The sequence below is a fragment of the Bolinopsis microptera genome, chromosome 1 (genome assembly GCF_026151205.1).
Source record: "Bolinopsis microptera isolate Bmic1 chromosome 1, MBARI_Bmic_1.0, whole genome shotgun sequence".
Lineage (NCBI taxonomy): Eukaryota > Metazoa > Ctenophora > Tentaculata > Lobata > Bolinopsidae > Bolinopsis > Bolinopsis microptera.
In genome coordinates this window covers 2924421-2943673 of record NC_087072.1, presented here as the reverse complement: position 1 = coordinate 2943673, position 19253 = coordinate 2924421, and the positions used below count along the sequence as shown (strand labels likewise).

Here is a 19253-nt window from a genome sequence, read left to right as displayed (position 1 = left end):
ACAAAATATCTTCATAATATTATAGTATATGCTATAATATTAGAACTGTTAAGTTGAGTTCAGGTAACAGAATTTAACTGTAATAGAACCTCTGCTGTGTTATCCACTGTTGAGATGTAGCCATATCTTCGTCCGGTCTAACATTGACCCCGGCTCATGAAATATATGCTTCGTCCGGTCTAACATTGAACCCGGCTCACTAATCATAGGGATGGTGGAGTTATGGTAGTTGGAATATAATCAACTGTTTAAAGTTTTATCTCTATTTGAAGGAATTCTTCTGCATCCTTTGTTATTTCCAGTGCTAGATCAAAGAACTCACGAAGTCTGCTCCATGATATCAACATTGAGTTCCCACCATAGCCTTGGTTTTTGATGTTGTGGAAAGGGTGTCTTTCAAGAAGCTCACTCATTTTGTTCCTTTTATCTGCTTGTACATCAGGACAGTCGGTAAGCAGGTGAAGTGAATTTTGAGCCCCTCGCCTACAATCACACAGTGGAGAATCAAATTTACTGCTTTTGAAGCGGTGAAGAAATTCATTCATTATGTTGTTCGGATAGAACAAGCTTAGAAACAAGGTTTCAAGTTGCCTTGATGTTTTGGGCGGAAACTTGAGCTTTGTGGCGCTCACTGTAGGTGCCTCTGTATACCCTTCCAGCTGGTACTGGCTGTTTATGGACGATTGCCAAAGCTGTTCACTGTAATGTTTCATCACTGATTTACTGTAGCTGCATCCTTTTATTGATAGACTGGTGAGTTTTTCTAGATCATGGTTATTTATGATTTTTAGATCCTCATTAGTGAAGTGTTCAGGAAGTATCGAAGATTTCCACAATAGAAACTGAAATACATCTTTTACTTTTCCAGTTAGTGCGCTGTAACTGCCTGATTTCATTTGGTCATCAATAAGGTGTTTCAGTGGATCCTCTTTATTCGGGAATATATTCAGTTTAAGGATGTGCTTCACTGAGTTCACTTTGTTTGATATGTTGAGTGGCAACACACCAAGTATCATTTCAGCTGTAGTTAGTCTTACATTGAACACTGCACCCAAAGCTGCTTTTATAGTCCTATACCAAGCGCTTTCAATTTCTTTGATACTTCTATTATTGATCCAGACAGTTCCAGCATAGTGGATCCGTGAATATATGAGAACTTCAATTAGCCTTACAATGACATGTTGTCTGAATCCCCAGTTGCGGTTTGTATACTTGCATATTGTAGCCCACCGGCCAAGTATCTTTCTGTTAATATCCTTTGCGTGCTCGATGTAGGTGAGCTTTCTATCCATTATCAAGCCTAGTACTTTGGTCTTTTCGACGAATTTGATCTCGTTGCTACCAAGACGAAATGACAATGGAAGAAGCGTTTCATCGTTTTCTGCAGTTCCGAATCCAATTAGTTCAGTTTTTCCGGGATCACAGTTTATTATCATTCTCCATGTTATACTCCATTTATAGATAGCATAACATGTCATCTGTAGATTGAGAAGACACTGGTGTGTTGTTTCAGTCAACACAACAGCCCAAGCAAAATTAAATAACTTCTTATATACTGTCATACTACAAATTAATTAAACATTTGAAATCTGTTAACCAGAGAATAAATTTCTAAACCTAATGCAAGTGAAATAATTTAGATGCAATAATGAATGCCTAATATGAGTATCATCTGTCAATGTCCTTGTAGAACAGTCTGTACAAGAGATATGAGTAACTAATATAGAAGGAAAAAAAACAGGAAGTTGTCGTCTGTTGGAAAATAAATAAAATATCTAGTATATAAATTATTATCAAACATGTCAATCTTACAAATGTCAACAATCCTAAAATAATTTAGAACCTAAACGTGATCCTTTGTAAGATTATATGTCCCAAAAGTCAAATTGACTTGTACTCAAGTATAAAGTCGAACAATTTACTCCAATAACCACGGTTACTAGCAAGTTCTCTCAAATGAAGAATATCATCATACGACTCCAGCAAGATGAAACGCTTCCAGAGGTCAACCTTCAGGTGGTGTAGGAGGTTACGTCTGTGAGCCCCGAGTCTACCAACTTCACTACACATCTCGACAGCAAAGCACAGCGCAGCTTGAGCTGGTGATCTTTCATCGCTCCTCAGTATGTGTCCTAGCATCTTCCACCTAGATAACTCAGCACGCTCAGACATAGGGGTAGAGTTACTCTGTTTGTATAGGGTATCTTTGGACATCATACTGCGTGGCCAGCTGACATTCATGATCTTTCTGAGGTGGTTACGGTGACATGCATCTAGTTTGTCCCAGTACGATTTAGGCATTCCCCAGCAACTAGAGTTATACATGAGGATAGATACTACTTGGGCCTCATAGACCTTCAGCTTCTTCTGTAGGGGGATCTTACTCTGGCACCAGACCTTCTTGAAGTTCTGGAATGCTACATTGGCTAACATGATTCTTCTGGTGACATCTTTCCTACTTTCTAGCAGAGAACCCAACAACTTGCTACTGCACCATTCTTCATTCATTCTAAGGGGTTTACCATCATCCATGACCTCATCTTTCCCAGCTATGTAGACGTGTACAAACTCTGTCTTTGATTCATTAATATTCAGATTCCACTCTTTGAACACCTTAGTAGCGACAGGGAGGAGGGCTTCTAGAGCATCTTTGTCTTCACCAAGATAGTCGATGTCATCAGAGTAGGCATCTTCTTCAGGCATGCCGCTAGGACTAATAGGAGGGGTTGGGCGCAGCGTCACGGCACGCAGGTGGTAGCAGGCACCAGCTAGAGTGATTGTGAAACAGAGGCCTGAAACACTATCACCTTGGGGTCCTCCATTGGTGCTGATGAATTCAAGGGAGGTAGCGTTGTTGACTCGCACCTTGATCTTGGTGTTGCTTAGGAGGAATCTCACTAGTCTGATCTCATCTCTTGTGCACCCTGCGTCCTCTAGGAGGTTGAGCACAGTCTGCCTACTGATAGTATCGAAGGCACTGGACATGTCTAGGCCCATCTTGTGGAAAGACCACTCTCTTTCTTTTACGATGCTGATCAACATACGGTGACACCATACCAGGTCTCCACAGCTTCTCTTCTGCTTGTAGGCAGCTTGCCATGGACCTGTGTAAGCGTCTACCTTTGCTTCAATTCTCCTGAGTGTAATGAGGGATAGCAGCTTACGAGCACAGTTACATAGTGTCAGGGGTCTGAGGCTTTTCAGTTCACCAGGAGTCTTGCCAGGCTTTTGAAGAGGGGTGATGAAACATTCTCCGACAGCGTCAAGGAACAGGTTCTCTTCAAAGCAGGTGTTGATGATTTTGGCGTAATGGACACATAGCGCACTCCTACCATACTTGAGGAGCTCATTGGGGGTATTGTCAGGTCCATTGGCTTTACCGTTCTTGAGGCGTTTAGCAGCGGTTTTTACCTCATATTCTGTGATAGGGCAGTCGAGGGGAGAAGGGGGACCTTCAAACGGATCAAGGGCAGGTTCATCTCCAGTCAGCTGTTCTTCATACCAATCGCGGAGTATTTCAGCTTTAGCGAGGTCTGTACCAATGGGGTACCCATCCTTATTGTGGACAACTATAGGCTTTGTCTCTTTGGTCTTAGCTAAGGATCTCACAGCTTCGAACATTTGACGCGTGTCGTCAGTTGATGAAATTTCTTCAGCTAACTGGTCAGCCTTAGCACACTCTAGCTCCTTCAGTCTCTTTTTGATGTCTTTACCGAGCTTATTTCTCCGTCCTCGCAGTACAGAGCTATCACAGGGCTTGTTGGTGCTTGCCAGGGCGAGGCGTATATCGTGTCGTTCTGCGGCTAGGGCAACAACAGTAGGGTCATTAGAGAAGAAGCACTTATTCTTAGCCTTCCTGTAGCCTAGGGTCTCAGCAGCTGACTTATGAACTTCACCCAGTACTACTGCAAAGTCCTTGTTGGGATCACCTGAGGGTATTACAGTAGAAAGTCTACTAGCAATGTCATGTTCATACGTTCGTTTACAATCGGGGTCTGATGTGAGCCTGCGAGTGTCAAACATTTTAGGACGTTTAGGAGCTTTAGCGTAGAACAGGGGGCGTTTAGACAATTTAATCGTACATATTACAAGCCTATGGTCAGAACTAAACACCATACCGTTGTGCGACCTAGCATCTCTGAGCAGACATTTACTTCTTCTTTTACAAAGAATATAATCTATCTGAGTAAACACTTTACGCTTTTTACCAGACTGACCTTTGACATTAACCAAACCCTCGTAAGTGGTCCGATGACTCGCACGGTGAAGGAAGGCAGTATTAGCAGCAAACAAGTCGTTTCTACACATGAAGTTGAGAAGGTAGTGACCGTTGTGATTCCTTTTACCCATACCGTGCCTGCCGACATAATCTGACACACCATTTACATAGTCTGAGTCATCAAGCTTACCCAGCCTACCGTTGAAATCTCCCATCACAAACAACTCGTGTCTTGAAGGAACGACAATAGCTGAACTGACTTGCTTGTACAATTTCCTGACAATTTCTGGTCTGAGTTCTGATTTGGTGTTGGTGGGGCAGTACACATTGACGGCTCTAAACATGACGGGTTCACCGTGCTTTACAGGCAATCTGAAATCTATCCACGCAACACGGTCACTAACACGATGACGTCAGGCATATATTATTATATTTTTGTACCAATGTTCTAGCACCAGCTAGAGTGATTGTGAAACAGAGGCCTGAAACACTATCACCTTGGGGTCCTCCATTGGTGCTGATGAATTCAAGGGAGGTAGCGTTGTTGACTCGCACCTTGATCTTGGTGTTGCTTAGGAGGAATCTCACTAGTCTGATCTCATCTCTTGTGCACCCTGCGTCCTCTAGGAGGTTGAGCACAGTCTGCCTACTGATAGTATCGAAGGCACTGGACATGTCTAGGCCCATCTTGTGGAAAGACCACTCTCTTTCTTTTACGATGCTGATCAACATACGGTGACACCATACCAGGTCTCCACAGCTTCTCTTCTGCTTGTAGGCAGCTTGCCATGGACCTGTGTAAGCGTCTACCTTTGCTTCAATTCTCCTGAGTGTAATGAGGGATAGCAGCTTACGAGCACAGTTACATAGTGTCAGGGGTCTGAGGCTTTTCAGTTCACCAGGAGTCTTGCCAGGCTTTTGAAGAGGGGTGATGAAACATTCTCCGACAGCGTCAAGGAACAGGTTCTCTTCAAAGCAGGTGTTGATGATTTTGGCGTAATGGACACATAGCGCACTCCTACCATACTTGAGGAGCTCATTGGGGGTATTGTCAGGTCCATTGGCTTTACCGTTCTTGAGGCGTTTAGCAGCGGTTTTTACCTCATATTCTGTGATAGGGCAGTCGAGGGGAGAAGGGGGACCTTCAAACGGATCAAGGGCAGGTTCATCTCCAGTCAGCTGTTCTTCATACCAATCGCGGAGTATTTCAGCTTTAGCGAGGTCTGTACCAATGGGGTACCCATCCTTATTGTGGACAACTATAGGCTTTGTCTCTTTGGTCTTAGCTAAGGATCTCACAGCTTCGAACATTTGACGCGTGTCGTCAGTTGATGAAATTTCTTCAGCTAACTGGTCAGCCTTAGCACACTCTAGCTCCTTCAGTCTCTTTTTGATGTCTTTACCGAGCTTATTTCTCCGTCCTCGCAGTACAGAGCTATCACAGGGCTTGTTGGTGCTTGCCAGGGCGAGGCGTATATCGTGTCGTTCTGCGGCTAGGGCAACAACAGTAGGGTCATTAGAGAAGAAGCACTTATTCTTAGCCTTCCTGTAGCCTAGGGTCTCAGCAGCTGACTTATGAACTTCACCCAGTACTACTGCAAAGTCCTTGTTGGGATCACCTGAGGGTATTACAGTAGAAAGTCTACTAGCAATGTCATGTTCATACGTTCGTTTACAATCGGGGTCTGATGTGAGCCTGCGAGTGTCAAACATTTTAGGACGTTTAGGAGCTTTAGCGTAGAACAGGGGGCGTTTAGACAATTCAATCGTACATATTACAAGCCTATGGTCAGAACTAAACACCATACCGTTGTGCGACCTAGCATCTCTGAGCAGACATTTACTTCTTCTTTTACAAAGAATATAATCTATCTGAGTAAACACTTTACGCTTTTTACCAGACTGACCTTTGACATTAACCAAACCCTCGTAAGTGGTCCGATGACTCGCACGGTGAAGGAAGGCAGTATTAGCAGCAAACAAGTCGTTTCTACACATGAAGTTGAGAAGGTAGTGACCGTTGTGATTCCTTTTACCCATACCGTGCCTGCCGACATAATCTGACACACCATTTACATAGTCTGAGTCATCAAGCTTACCCAGCCTACCGTTGAAATCTCCCATCACAAACAACTCGTGTCTTGAAGGAACGACAATAGCTGAACTGACTTGCTTGTACAATTTCCTGACAATTTCTGGTCTGAGTTCTGATTTGGTGTTGGTGGGGCAGTACACATTGACGGCTCTAAACATGACGGGTTCACCGTGCTTTACAGGCAATCTGAAATCTATCCACGCAACACGGTCACTAACACGATGATATTGAACAATGTATGGTACTAGCCGCTTTGATACCACAAACCCCAGTCCTGCATAACAGGCATCCTTTTGTTCAATGATAATCAACTTATTGCCACAGGGTAACATTGCTTCAGATGGCTGAGTGATCTTAGTTTCTTGAAGGGCTATAACGTCTAATTTATATTGAGTACAGTCACGTCCTAATATATGTTGGTCTACTTCTTTGCTCAGCCCACGAACATTGAATGTTGCAAGGGCTAGAATGAGTGAGAGAGGGATCAACTTAGGGACGATGAGTAGAGGGTTAGATGCTGCAGCAGGGGTAATCTGTGTCTCCCTGCTTCTGCTGATGTGCCTGACGTCATCACTGGTCATTCCACCTAAAAATTATATGGAATGACCAGTATATAAATTAGAATATAAAATAACATTCGGTCAATGTGTCGTCAATAAACTGTACAATTATCAAATGTTAAAACTGTACTGGGTGATACAGTCACCAAAAATAAATACTAAGTATAATAAGTTAATAAATTAAATGTGGTCTGTAAAACTACCACTAGGTATAATAGGTCAATAAATTAAAAGTGGTTTATAAAACTACCACTGTGCGAACCCCTTCTCCAGTTAAAACATGTCAGTCATGTGCAGAATCAATCAGAATGGTAAGGTGGTAAAAAAGGGAATATCCTTTCGACACTTCAATTATATATGCCTCAGATTTAAAAGAAATAGAAGATACTTAGTTATCGTCGACTATGATTGCAGTGTAAAATTTGTCATATGAATTGTCGACGGTATAATAAGGGTCTGTTGTTATAGATGAGAGTAGCTGTTTCTTATACGAATCACTAAAGCTTTTAACATCGGGCAGATTTCGTAGATCTGTTGGAACATTATTCCAACATATATATATATATATATATATATATATATTATTATATTTTTGTACCAATGTTCACCTAACTTAACGTCTCTCACTGACACCATCGCCCGGCAATCAATTTTGAATCAAAATTTATTAACGATCTGACTACAGACTAGCGATCAACGTTCCCCTTAGCTCAACGGAGGGGGTAATCAGGGCACGTGTTAATGAAAAATGTACGTGTCCTACCACAATCCCTTCTGTTGGGTTACACGTTTATTGGGGACCGAGATCGCTAGCGTGTTACTATAAGCAGTATATGTAAAGTAACATAGGTGATAGGTGATAGGCAATATGAAATTACAAATCTTATTTTATCCCATGGACTTATCAATTAAGGGCTGGTTGTGGTGTCATCGTTTGTCGTACTCAAAACGTTTCGCGGACCGCGGTTGCGAATGCCAGCCCATCGAGGAAAATCTTTTTACTTTTTTTAAACCAATATAAAGTTTACTGGGCCGCGCTCAGCCTGTCATTCCGCCTAATCTCTATGTTTATGAACATAATAGCCTGAGGTCCCCAGGTAATATAAAGTATGATTAGTCGAATATAATATTGAGTTCAAACATTTTTGTTACGGCGACTGAATCGTCGATGGGCCGACAAATATTTGTTGTCGAGTTTCTGTAAATGCGCAGGGCACCTTCAAGCTTAAATTATTCACCTTACTGAGGCAGTCAACCAACGCGCGGCTTTATTTTTATGATATGATATGTTTTGATTGTTATTAATAAATACCAAAATTTAAATTTGTTTTCCAAAAAAATTTGTTTTCCAAAGTAATGTTGAATACTCATATCTACATGATTATTGATTTAATTTAGGAGTTGTATATAAATATCTTTGACTAAGTTTAATTGTCAATGAGAATGCACCACAGCACTTCGAGCGTGCTAATAAATCACTCTACAGTCGATCTTCGAGATTGTTCTAAAAGGGCCCCCGACGGTTGTAACCAACTTCAATCGATGTATTTTCGGACGCTGATTCCGAATCACCCCCCATGACATAGGGTTAAAATGCTCCCCTGACGAGATATTGGCGAAAAACTGTCTCGATCACGTGATATGACCGTATAAGGAAGTTAGTCTAATTTCTCGTTAGGGTTAGGGTTTCAGCATATGTTTTTGTTAAGGATTGGGTTAGGGTTAGGGTTGGGATCAGATTAGAGGGTTAGGGTTTCGAAAAGTCGTTCAGAACCAGCTAGAGAACAAATTGAAAAAGTCACGTGACAGTCGAGTGTAGAGTGATTAATCAGGCTCTTACTAATTCGCTCGCCCAAAAATTTCACGTGACTTTGGTTTTTATGGTTTTGCAGCCGTACAAAACGGTTTTACATAAACCCTAATCCCTTCTTCTTTTGATTGGTCGGCGTCGACTGTAAGCCTTCCTTGCGGTGGCTTTCACAACGCGTCCCCATTCTCCAACTCCTGCTGCTAGAGAGAGAGACTCCCAAATTATATACCATAATTATATTATACATAGATATCGACAACAGACTCCGAGAGTCTTGAAGTTCTGTTACCACCGCCCCTGGTGCAACCCCTTACGGGTTAACGATGAGGAGACAGGGACTTCCAGGGACGGTCATGGCCTGCTACATGCAACCTAAGATGGCAAGTACGTACGGTACGTACCTTTAAAAATAGCTGTACGGTACGTACTTTTAAACTTGGGCTGAAAGGTACAATGCTTGGAATTGCAAAAAGATGCACAAAAACCACGTTCACACGACAACTTTCATGGAAGCTGAATTCGCTCATCGCTGCATTTCAATTTATACCATTAAATTTAGAGCAGTTGTACAAGAATGTTCCAGAAGCAAGAAGGGTTGGACCATGTGACATTGGATTTGGCGCTTTGAATTATGTTGGTTGAAAAAGTTGGCAGATGTTGTTTACGCGATTTTTAGCGCATCCTCATTAATGTGTGAAACAAACTTTAGAGACTACGAATATCTTATTATATGAATATCTTATTATATGAATAAAAGAAGGCTGAGGCTGAAGCCTCAGCTTGCTGAAAAACTAGTGTTTATTTACTCCAATAAGCACATTAGAATGTGATACTGATTTTATCTGTCACTGTTAATTTTTATCTCTCACTGTTAATTTACTATCTTAATAATTCATGTTCCTCTTCGACTACTACCTCAAATAAAATTATGATAATACTAAAGGAACATTGCAAGTACTCCACTAACTTTGAAAAAAGTTTCATTTTTCCCAAAAAAGTCTGTACCCTCTAGGGCCTGTACGGTACGTACCTTTAAAAGTAGCTGTACCGTACGTACTTAAAGCCCTGTACCGTACGTACTTGCCATCTTAGCATGCAACTCGTAGGAGTATGCAATGTTCCTGTAACGTCATTGTAGACCACTCCTCTATCGTTGTTTTGAGTGTCCGATCCAAAACCAAATCCTAGGGTACACGAGACGTGGAAGCCTGTGAGCGTGTTAGAGTCTGTTAAGTGTTAGAGTCCTAGGGCTACACGAGACGTCGTAGCCTGTGAGCGTGTTAAATCCTAGGGTTACACGAGACATGGTAGCCTGTGAGCGTGTAGACCGCTCCTCTATCGTTGTTTTGAGTGTCCGATCCAAAACCAAATCCTTAGTACACGAGGCGTGGTAGCCTTTGGACGTGTAAAATCCTGGGGTCACACGAGACATGGTAGCCTGTGAGCGTGTAGTCCGCTCCTCTATCGTTGTTTTGAGTGTCCGATCCAAAACCAAATCCTAGGGTACACGAGACGTGGAAGCCTGTGAGCGTGTTAGAGTCTGTTAAGTGTTAGAGTCCTAGGGTTACACGAGACGTGGTAGCCTGTGAGCGTGTTAAATCCTAAGGTTACACGAGACTTGGTAGCCTGTGAGCGTGTTAAATCCTGGGGTTACACGAGACGTGGTAGTCTGTGAGCGTGTAGACCGCTCCTCTATCGTTGTTTTGAGTGTCCGATCCAAATCAAAATCCTAGGGTACACGAGGCGTGGTAGCCTGTGAACGTGTACAATCCTGGGGTTACACGAGACATGGTAGCCTGTGAGCGTGTAGACCGCTCCTTTATCGTTGTTTTGACTGTCCGATCCAAAACCAAATCCTAGGGTACACGAGACGTGGAAGCCTGTGAGCGTGTTAGAGTCTGTTAAGTGTTAGAGTCCTAGGGTTACACGAGACGTGGTAGCCTGTGAGCGTGTTAAATCCTAAGTACACGAGGCGTGGTAGCCTTTGGACGTGTAAAATCCTGGGGTCACACGAGACATGGTAGCCTGTGAGCGTGTAGTCCGCTCCTCTATCGTTGTTTTGAGTGTCCGATCCAAAACCAAATCCTAGGGTACACGAGACGTGGAAGCCTGTGAGCGTGTTAGAGTCTGTTAAGTGTTAGAGTCCTAGGGTTACACGAGACGTGGTAGCCTGTGAGCGTGTTAAATCCTAAGGTTACACGAGACTTGGTAGCCTGTGAGCGTGTTAAATCCTAAGGTTACACGAGACTTGGTAGCCTGTGAGCGTGTAGACCGCTCCTCTATCGTTGTTTTGAGTGTCCGATCCAAATCAAAATCCTAGGGTACACGAGGCGTGGTAGCCTGTGAACGTGTACAATCCTGGGGTTACACGAGACATGGTAGCATGTGAGCGTGTAGACCGCTCCTTTATCGTTGTTTTGACTGTCCGATCCAAAACCAAATCCTAGGGTACACGAGACGTGGAAGCCTGTGAGCGTGTTAGAGTCTGTTAAGTGTTAGAGTCCTAGGGTTACACGAGACGTGGTAGCCTGTGAGCGTGTTAAATCCTAAGGTTACACGAGACTTGGTAGCCTGTGATCGTGTTAAATCCTGGGGTTACACGAGACGTGGTAGTCTTTGAGCGTGTAGACCGCTCCTCTATCGTTGTTTTGAGTGTCCGATCCAAAACCAAATCCTGGGGTACACGAGGCGTGGAAGCCTGTGAGCGTGTTAGAGTCTGTTAAGTGTTAGAGTCCTAGGGTTACACGAGACGTGGTAGCCTGTGAGCGTGTTTAAATCCTGGGGTTACACGAGACATGGTAGCCTGTGAGCGTGTAGACCGCTCCTCTATCGTTGTTTTCAGTGTCCGATCCAAAACCAAATACTGGGGTTACACGAGACATGGTAGCCTGTGAACGTGTCTAATCCTGGGGTTACACGAGACATGGTAGCCTGTGAGCGTGTAGACCGCTCCTCTAGTCTATCGTTGTTTTCAGTGTCCGATCCAAAACCAAATCCTGGGGTACACGAGGCGTGGAAGCCTGTGAGCGTGTTAGAGTCTGTTAAGTGTTAGAGTCCTAGGGTTACACGAGACGTGGTAGCCTGTGAGCGTGTTTAAATCCTAAGGTTACACGAGACATGGTAGCCTGTGAACGTGTCAAATCCTGGGGTTACACGAGACATGGTAGCCTGTGAGCGTGTAGACCGCTCCTCTATCGTTGTTTTCAGTGTCTGATCCAAAACCAAATTCTGGGGTTACACGTCATGTGGGGGCCTGTGAGCGTGTTAGTTTCCTGCGAAAGGTGTTATTTGCCTGTGGGAAAAGCGGTTATGCTGCGGTTCTAAGGTTAGTAGAGGCTATTAGAGCCTTTCCTTGTTGTAGAGATGGCTAGTCCCTTCCTTTGCATAGGTTAAAAACACCCATGCACCTCCCGTTCGAGCCACCCACCCCACACCGCATGGAGGTTCGGCGAGGTTTTTCGTGGGGCAAAAAACCCTAATCCCAACCCTAACCCTAACCATAACCCCGAAGCTATCCATAACCCTTATCACAACCCTAACCCTAACCTGGGACCTAAACAATCGAATTCATGTTTTACTAGCCTGTCACGTGACCAAAACGGTTTTTTGCCCATAACTCTCCAGGGAAGCATTTTTACCCTACGTCATGGGGGGTGATTCGGAATCAGCGTCCGAAAATACACCGAGTGAGATCGATTTCATACCCTCAGGGCCTTTTCACAAGAATTTTCTTAAAATTTGGGCGAGCGATTTAGTAGGAGCGGATTAATCATCATCCACAGCACTTGGCGAGCGCGGCGGCTGTGATGTTAGCGGCTACAAGCTAGGCAGCTGCCGATAAGATGCCGCGCGCGTTCAGCCTACGGTCGCGCTAAATCACTCTACAGTCGATTCTTCCATTTTCACCACTTTTAGTTTCGCATTGGATAAGCACATGTTATACGCGCGCGTTACGTGTCAATCATATTTGATCCCGATTTCTTACTTTGGGTTTCAAACTTGTAGTTGGAAAGTGTTTTTAATATAGAGTACTGGGAGCTCTGAGGATTTATAATTGGCATCATTTAGCCGTCTCATAACCTAGAAATAGTGCTCAGAGCTGGTTTTGTGGTTGAGTTTTGTAGTTGGAAAGTGTTTTTAATGTTATAGAGTACTGGGAGCTCTGAGGATTTATTATTCGCATCATTTAGCCGTCTCATAACCTAGAAATGGTGCTCAAAGCTGGTTTAGTGGTTAAGTTTTGTAGTTGGAAAGTGTTTTTAATGTCGTGTTCGGTGTTTTATAACTCCCGACATGGCTGCACAACAGTCTCCCTTAAGAACACTTTCCACTGTTAATACAAATAATCATTTACGATCGTTGTTCTACCAATCTGCCTTAATAAATTCGTTCATGAATTCATACACTGTAAGTGTAGACTGTATTATTAGTACCGTACATTTGATTAGCAATTTACTGGGCATGCGACTTAATTGTGCCATGATGTTGATAGTTGCCAAATTTTGGTAACAAATTAGGACTTAATTTGAGTTTACTGCACGCGCGATGAATAATTTGTGTTTATAGAGATCTGCGGCGCGTTATCAGGTTAACCAATGAAATCACGGCGTTTTCGTCACGTGACAGTCGAGTGTAGAGTGATTAATTATCATCCTTCAGCCTACTGTTTTTCGTTTTTGATTTTACAAAGCAACGTTTAATAATTATTAATGAAATTATCGGATATTTATAATTTAATATGTATTGATTCTTCTGTGGAAAATAAAAATTGTATTTTACTTAAATTGTATTTTACTATCAAACACTTTAATAAAAGAATATGATTTCTAAATGTATTGTAAATGACTTTTATTTTTGGAATGTTTCAAAAACAGTTTTGCCAAGAATTGAAGGTACCAGTTAGGCTATCCATTATCGGTATGAAATCTTTTATCTAGATAAACAGATAAAGATTTAGGTTTTATCTAGATAAAACCGATAAAACCGATAATGTTTCTGCTGAGGGCCAAAGCCAAAATGTTTTCCAAATTTCGCAAAAAGTAATTGTCGACTTTTATTACTGTTTACCAGTAATCTTGCTAAAGTACCACTTCCTTTCTTTTGAAAATATTAGAGCATCAGTTTTCTTCTCCGGGGAGCAGAAGTGCACCAGTTCTCTTCAATTTATCAAAACAGTAGACCAATCGTTTTCTTCTCCTGAGAACAGTAGTGTACCAGTTCTCTTCAAAATAGTAGACCAATTGTTTTCTTCTCCTGAGAACAGTAGTGTACCAGTTCTCTTCAAAACAGTAGACCAAGGGTTTCCTTCTCCTGAGAACAGTTACGCACTAGTTCTCTTCAAAACAGTAGACCACCGGTTTTCTTCTCCTAAGAACAGTAGTGCACCAGTTCTCTTAAAAACAGTAGACCAAGGGTTTCCTTCTCCTGAGAACAGTAGTGCACCTGTTCTCTTCAAAACAGTATACCAAGGGTTTCCTTCTCCTGAGAACAGTAGTGCACCAAATACCAATTCTCCTCGAAACAGTAAAGCATTTAAAGTGATTCAGTGAACTGTTTTCTTATCCTTTTGATAACTTGGAGCAACAGATTCCTTCTCCAGAAGACATTGTTTTACGCCCAGAACACTTACGGAATTCAATTGAGTGCCCTGCCGGTATTTTTGAATTTTTGACTCTTGTTAACAGTAACATGCTCGTGCCCGTCTCCAGAATGGTTGTAAGATAGAATACCAGCATCTTCCTCAACAGAACAATGTCAATAACCTTCTCTGGATTTCAACAGCTCATACAGTTCTACAGTTCCAGAGGTATACAAATGTGAATAAACTTATAAACCTCTTAAGCTCACATTCAAGTAAACTACTTCTTCTATCATACTAGAAGACGTTTGGGACTGTTTCTTGGATTACTTGGGAAGGCAAAAACACTAATATTTCTTTACAATTTTACGGTATTCTGGCAGTATTTTCGGTAATATCTAGTGAATTTTTATACCGATAAAAATATTTTTTATCTAGATAAACAGATAACTTTTTTTAACGAATTATCGGAGATAATTATCGGTTACGATTATCGGAGTGGATAGCCTAGTACCAGTTATGTCAGTAATAAGGAAAAACACAATGATTATCTTTGGTTTCATCCTTATGTAGCAAAGAAACGTTTTATAAATCTTTACTCCATACTCCACTGGAAAGTATGAATAAATTAAATTTTTCAATGTTTTTGTTATTCATGATTTGTGATTGATATTTGATAAATCATTACTTTTAAATTTGATGGAGAAATAGTTATTTTATATTTTTCCATGTAGTGCAATGATATTTTGTAGACATTAGTGATGATGTTATGTCATAATTTTTACTTTACTTTACTTATTTTAACAGCTGAGGATGAATATTTGATTCACGATGCCAATCCTTCGCATCTCGCCGATCTGCATGAGTGGTTGATCTGCATAAGTGGTTGCCGATCTGCATTACATGTGGTTGCGAGAAGCATTATTGGATGCGCGGCGCGGCCCAGTAGTGCATCGCGCTACAAGATGAACATCTCCCAGCAAAACTTACCGGCTGGCCGTGTTACTAGAGGCTAGGTGGTCGTTTTTCAATAGCACGTGTGTCAGCGCGCGTGACGTAATGTTTACTGATCGCTCGCGTGAATTACAATCTGGAGTCATAGCAACAACATTATTTTGCAAAGTTAAAACGCTGTTAACGGGTGATACTCGTAAAATATTTGTTCCAAATGTTCCAGGACCGTCGATGAGTCCAACTTTGATTGACGGTGTCAACACATCGAGATCGTGACGATGGGAATTAAACGATCGGCGATGGGTTGCGAAGCAAGAATGCTAGTTTGCGCGGCGAAGTCCTCCAAGTCCAACTCGGCGCGCGTCCTGGTAGGTTGTAAACCTACAAAATCTGCGATCCTTTAATTTGGCTCAAAATCATACTTTTCAGGATAATTCAAAATCTACGTTGTCCCAAATTGTGCTCCGGCCTGGGGAGCTAACTTCAGTTTTACGAGACGGACTTACTGGGCCGCGCTCAGCCTGTAATTCCGCCAAATCTATATTGTTAATGAACATAATAGCCTGGGGTCCTCAGGTAAGAGACGGACATTTTGTTGAAAACCAGAACTTTCTATCTCTTTTACGTCCGAAGTTAGGCCCCTAACGGTAAGGTTTTCTGGGAAGGCCCTTTGGGTATGAAACTGATCTCAATAAGTGTATTTTTGGACGCTGATACCGAATCACCCCCCATGACGTAGGGTAAAAATGCTTCCCTAGAGAGTCATGACTCATGGGCAAAAAACCGTTTTGGTTACGTGACAGGCTAGTAAAACATGAATAGCTTCAGGTTATGGTTAGGATTAGGGTTTATCTAAAACCGTTTTGTACGGCTGCAAAACCATAAAAACCAAAGTCACGAGAAATTTTTGGGCGAACGAATCAGTAAAAACCATCAAATTGGCCTTGGATTTAACGGGTGATACTCGTAAAATTTATTTGTTTCAACTCGGCGCGCGTCTTGGTAGGTTATACTTATAAACCTAGCTGCATGTGCAACCTTGGATGTGCTTTCGGTGGAGAAATGGCCCCTATACTAAACCATTTATCGCTGGCCAATTTTACAAATTGGCTTGCGATAAATAGTTTAGTATAGGGGCCATCTACTTATATCAGGACGTCCGCCAAAATCGCAGATCTTGATCAGACCCCCTCCCCCTTTCAGTTTCCGGGTGTGTACGAATTTTCAAAACCACCCCCACCCCCGGACGTCCGGATTTTCAGCTACTTTTAAGAGTACAAATAAAACCAACTCAAATTCATTGTTAATAGAATTCAAAGAGTTGAAATAGAATTCAAAGAATTGAAATAAATGGGACTTTTTCGTTATTTCTGCCAAAATTTCCGGATGCCCGGATTTTCAGATACCACCCCTCCCCCTGTCCAGATTTGTCCGAAATTCCAAAACCATCCCCCTCCCTATTTGCTGGACGTCCTAAGTACAAAGTAGATGGTCGCAACATTGAACATTCCATGATTATTGTTAATTATGTTTTATTTGAGTGTTTTCTCTTCAGCCGCAATGTTTGAAATTGATGCTAGATGATTTTGTTTGCAGACAGTGGAATCTTGGCCATACTCATAGTGCAATTAGAAAGGTGACACGGGTCACGAAATCCTCTCCGAACCTCCACGTGGTGTGGCCTGGTTGGCACTAACGGGTGGTGTGCTCTCTTGTTGAGTACAAAGGTTGGGCCTTGCCAACTCAAAGTTCCCATAGGAACCAGGAAGTCAACACTAACAGCTACCAAGCACCAGGAAATTTCTCTTTCAGATATCAGGTTACAAGATAGTACACACACAAATGACGATACATTGGACACAGATACCTAGCTCTAAGAGCTACTAAATCACCAGGAAATTCTCTTTCAGCTTTCAGGTCCCATCGAAGTCACCCACCACAGAGCTAGGGATTCCAATTCGCTCATCCTGACTACAAGGACACACTGATATTGAGTAGTCCTGGCACTTCTCCCTCCAGTAACCACTTTTCAGGTCTTTTCAGTTAAAACAGCTAATGCGTAAGGGCTGACACACGCTAGACACAGGCTCGTGATAAGACAGAATTAGGGATTTAAACTCTGACTACGAGGACACACTGATAGCGAGAATTCCTGGCACTTCTTCCTCCAGTAACCACTTTTCAGGGGACCGGGTTAGCTTTGCCACACTCTACATTGAAGTGTGACTGGACGCTCTACAATCATCTAGTAGCAGCAGAGTTTGACTGACACCCTTACTGGTTCTATTCAGTTTCTACAGCGGAAGATCTCAACACTCGAAAACAGTTCATCTCGAACATCCTGCAGAGCTGCTTTTTCACAGCCTGCCCCATTACACGGGGAACCCTTAGATCTACAGTACCCTGGTGGCGAGCATAGCTCACTAAAGCATAGTGGACCTCTTTAGTTCTGAGACGCAAAGCTAACCGGATCAGGAATAAACATCAATGCAATGCTTAGGGGATGCAAATAGAACATACAATGTTTATCGAATGCATTACTCAATCTTTTGATTCATTTTTTTAGCTCGACGTTACATGGTAACATTTCAGGACTGACATTCCTCCTTCAGGTTAATTGAGGAAATCATACCCGCTATTTGCGTTATACATGGCAAGTATCTGGACTTATGATAACTTAGGATCTCCATCAATCATAAATTGCTCTCAGATTCCCAGGCTGCATTTAAAGCGCTTAACAGCACCAGTTTTAACTCCAGGTTCGTTCTGAACATCTCAGACCAACTCACTAGGTATTCACATCGAGTAGGACTTCGTTCCAGGACATTAAGGAGTATACGGTAAAGAACTAGCGGAAGAATTCGCAAGGGACGATCAATCCAACAACATCCCCATAGGACCAGAACCCTTCCTCCCAAATAGGCCACACTCAGTGACAAAGGAACATTCCACTTGTGATGTTCCTCCACAAATTAAATACAGGAACTTTTATTTTTCTGGAACTCACATCAGATGGCTAACATGGTCGCTTTCAGAATAGGTCACAGCCCACTAGTTTATTTTCAGAACGTGGCAAACAACGTCAACTTCAAGACGCAAGATTGCGAACACTTTTCAGGAGAAGCAGCAACATCCCAGCACCTCCTCTACAAGTGCATCCAGATCATGACGTTCAGAATGACAATAATTGGTAAACTCTACCTTAACACCAGTAAACTACATCATATCTTCAAATTTGTGGAACAGTCGACAAGACTGGATAGGGAAAACTCTTTTGGGTAACCTCCTTGGATTCTTCACCAGGAACTTTCGCTAAATCCCATACTAGGAACTCAACCTAGGCCCATCTCCGCATAGAGACATATCTTCCAGGCTTTGACCTTGCTCGGAAGTCCCTTGTCTACCCGCAGAAGTACTACAACGGAAGTGGGTTTGCTCTGAGACAGGTAGTGACAGCTTCAAGACTCCAGGGGTCTGTTGCATTGATATTTATTATTTTATGATTTCGTATATACTTTGGGAGTCCTGGCGTGCAGCTAGCAGGAGTTGCATTCTGTGGGCACGGTGAGAAGGCCTCCATCTTAACGTAAGAGGCCAGAAACCGTTGACCAGAACAGAGAGAGAGAGAGAGAAAGGTGACACTAGTATTAACTATTAATAATACTGATAAAAACTTAGCAATAAGGCAACTAGCAGTAGCACTGGCACAAAGCAGCCAGCTGGATAACATGAAGTTGCCGATAATGGCATTTGTGGAAAATCATATTAACTTTAAGGTTTTATGGGAAATTTTCAAGATAATGGTTATGATTATATTAGCTGGCGGTATAAGATTAAGACGGTTTATGATTCACAGGTAAGTTGATTAAAATGAGTAACCTGACTGACCTGTAGACTAAGCTACGAAAGAATATTCCACTGCAAATATTTAATAATACCGGATGACATAACATTGTTACAGTCCGAGTACTAGTAGAATGCATCACAACAAATTCAGGCAACTCTACCTTTAAGTTTAACCGCTATTATGATATCCC

The 19253-nt window shown here is 42.3% G+C and overlaps 1 protein-coding gene across 1 annotated transcript; it reads right to left on the bottom strand.

The window, feature by feature from the left end:
* Positions 1-1881: 1881 nt before the first annotated feature.
* Positions 1882-4563, bottom strand: LOC134825951 (uncharacterized). The gene has a single exon (XM_063838158.1). It carries the CDS (start codon positions 4561-4563, stop codon positions 1882-1884), a length of 2682 nt encoding a protein of 893 aa, XP_063694228.1.
* Between the last annotated feature and the right edge of the window lie 14690 nt (positions 4564-19253).

Bases quoted from the DNA above. Each gene is read 5' to 3' on its own strand.
- LOC134825951 (XM_063838158.1), bottom strand. From the start codon at position 4,563: ATGTTTAGAGCCGTCAATGTGTACTGCCCCACCAACACCAAATCAGAA.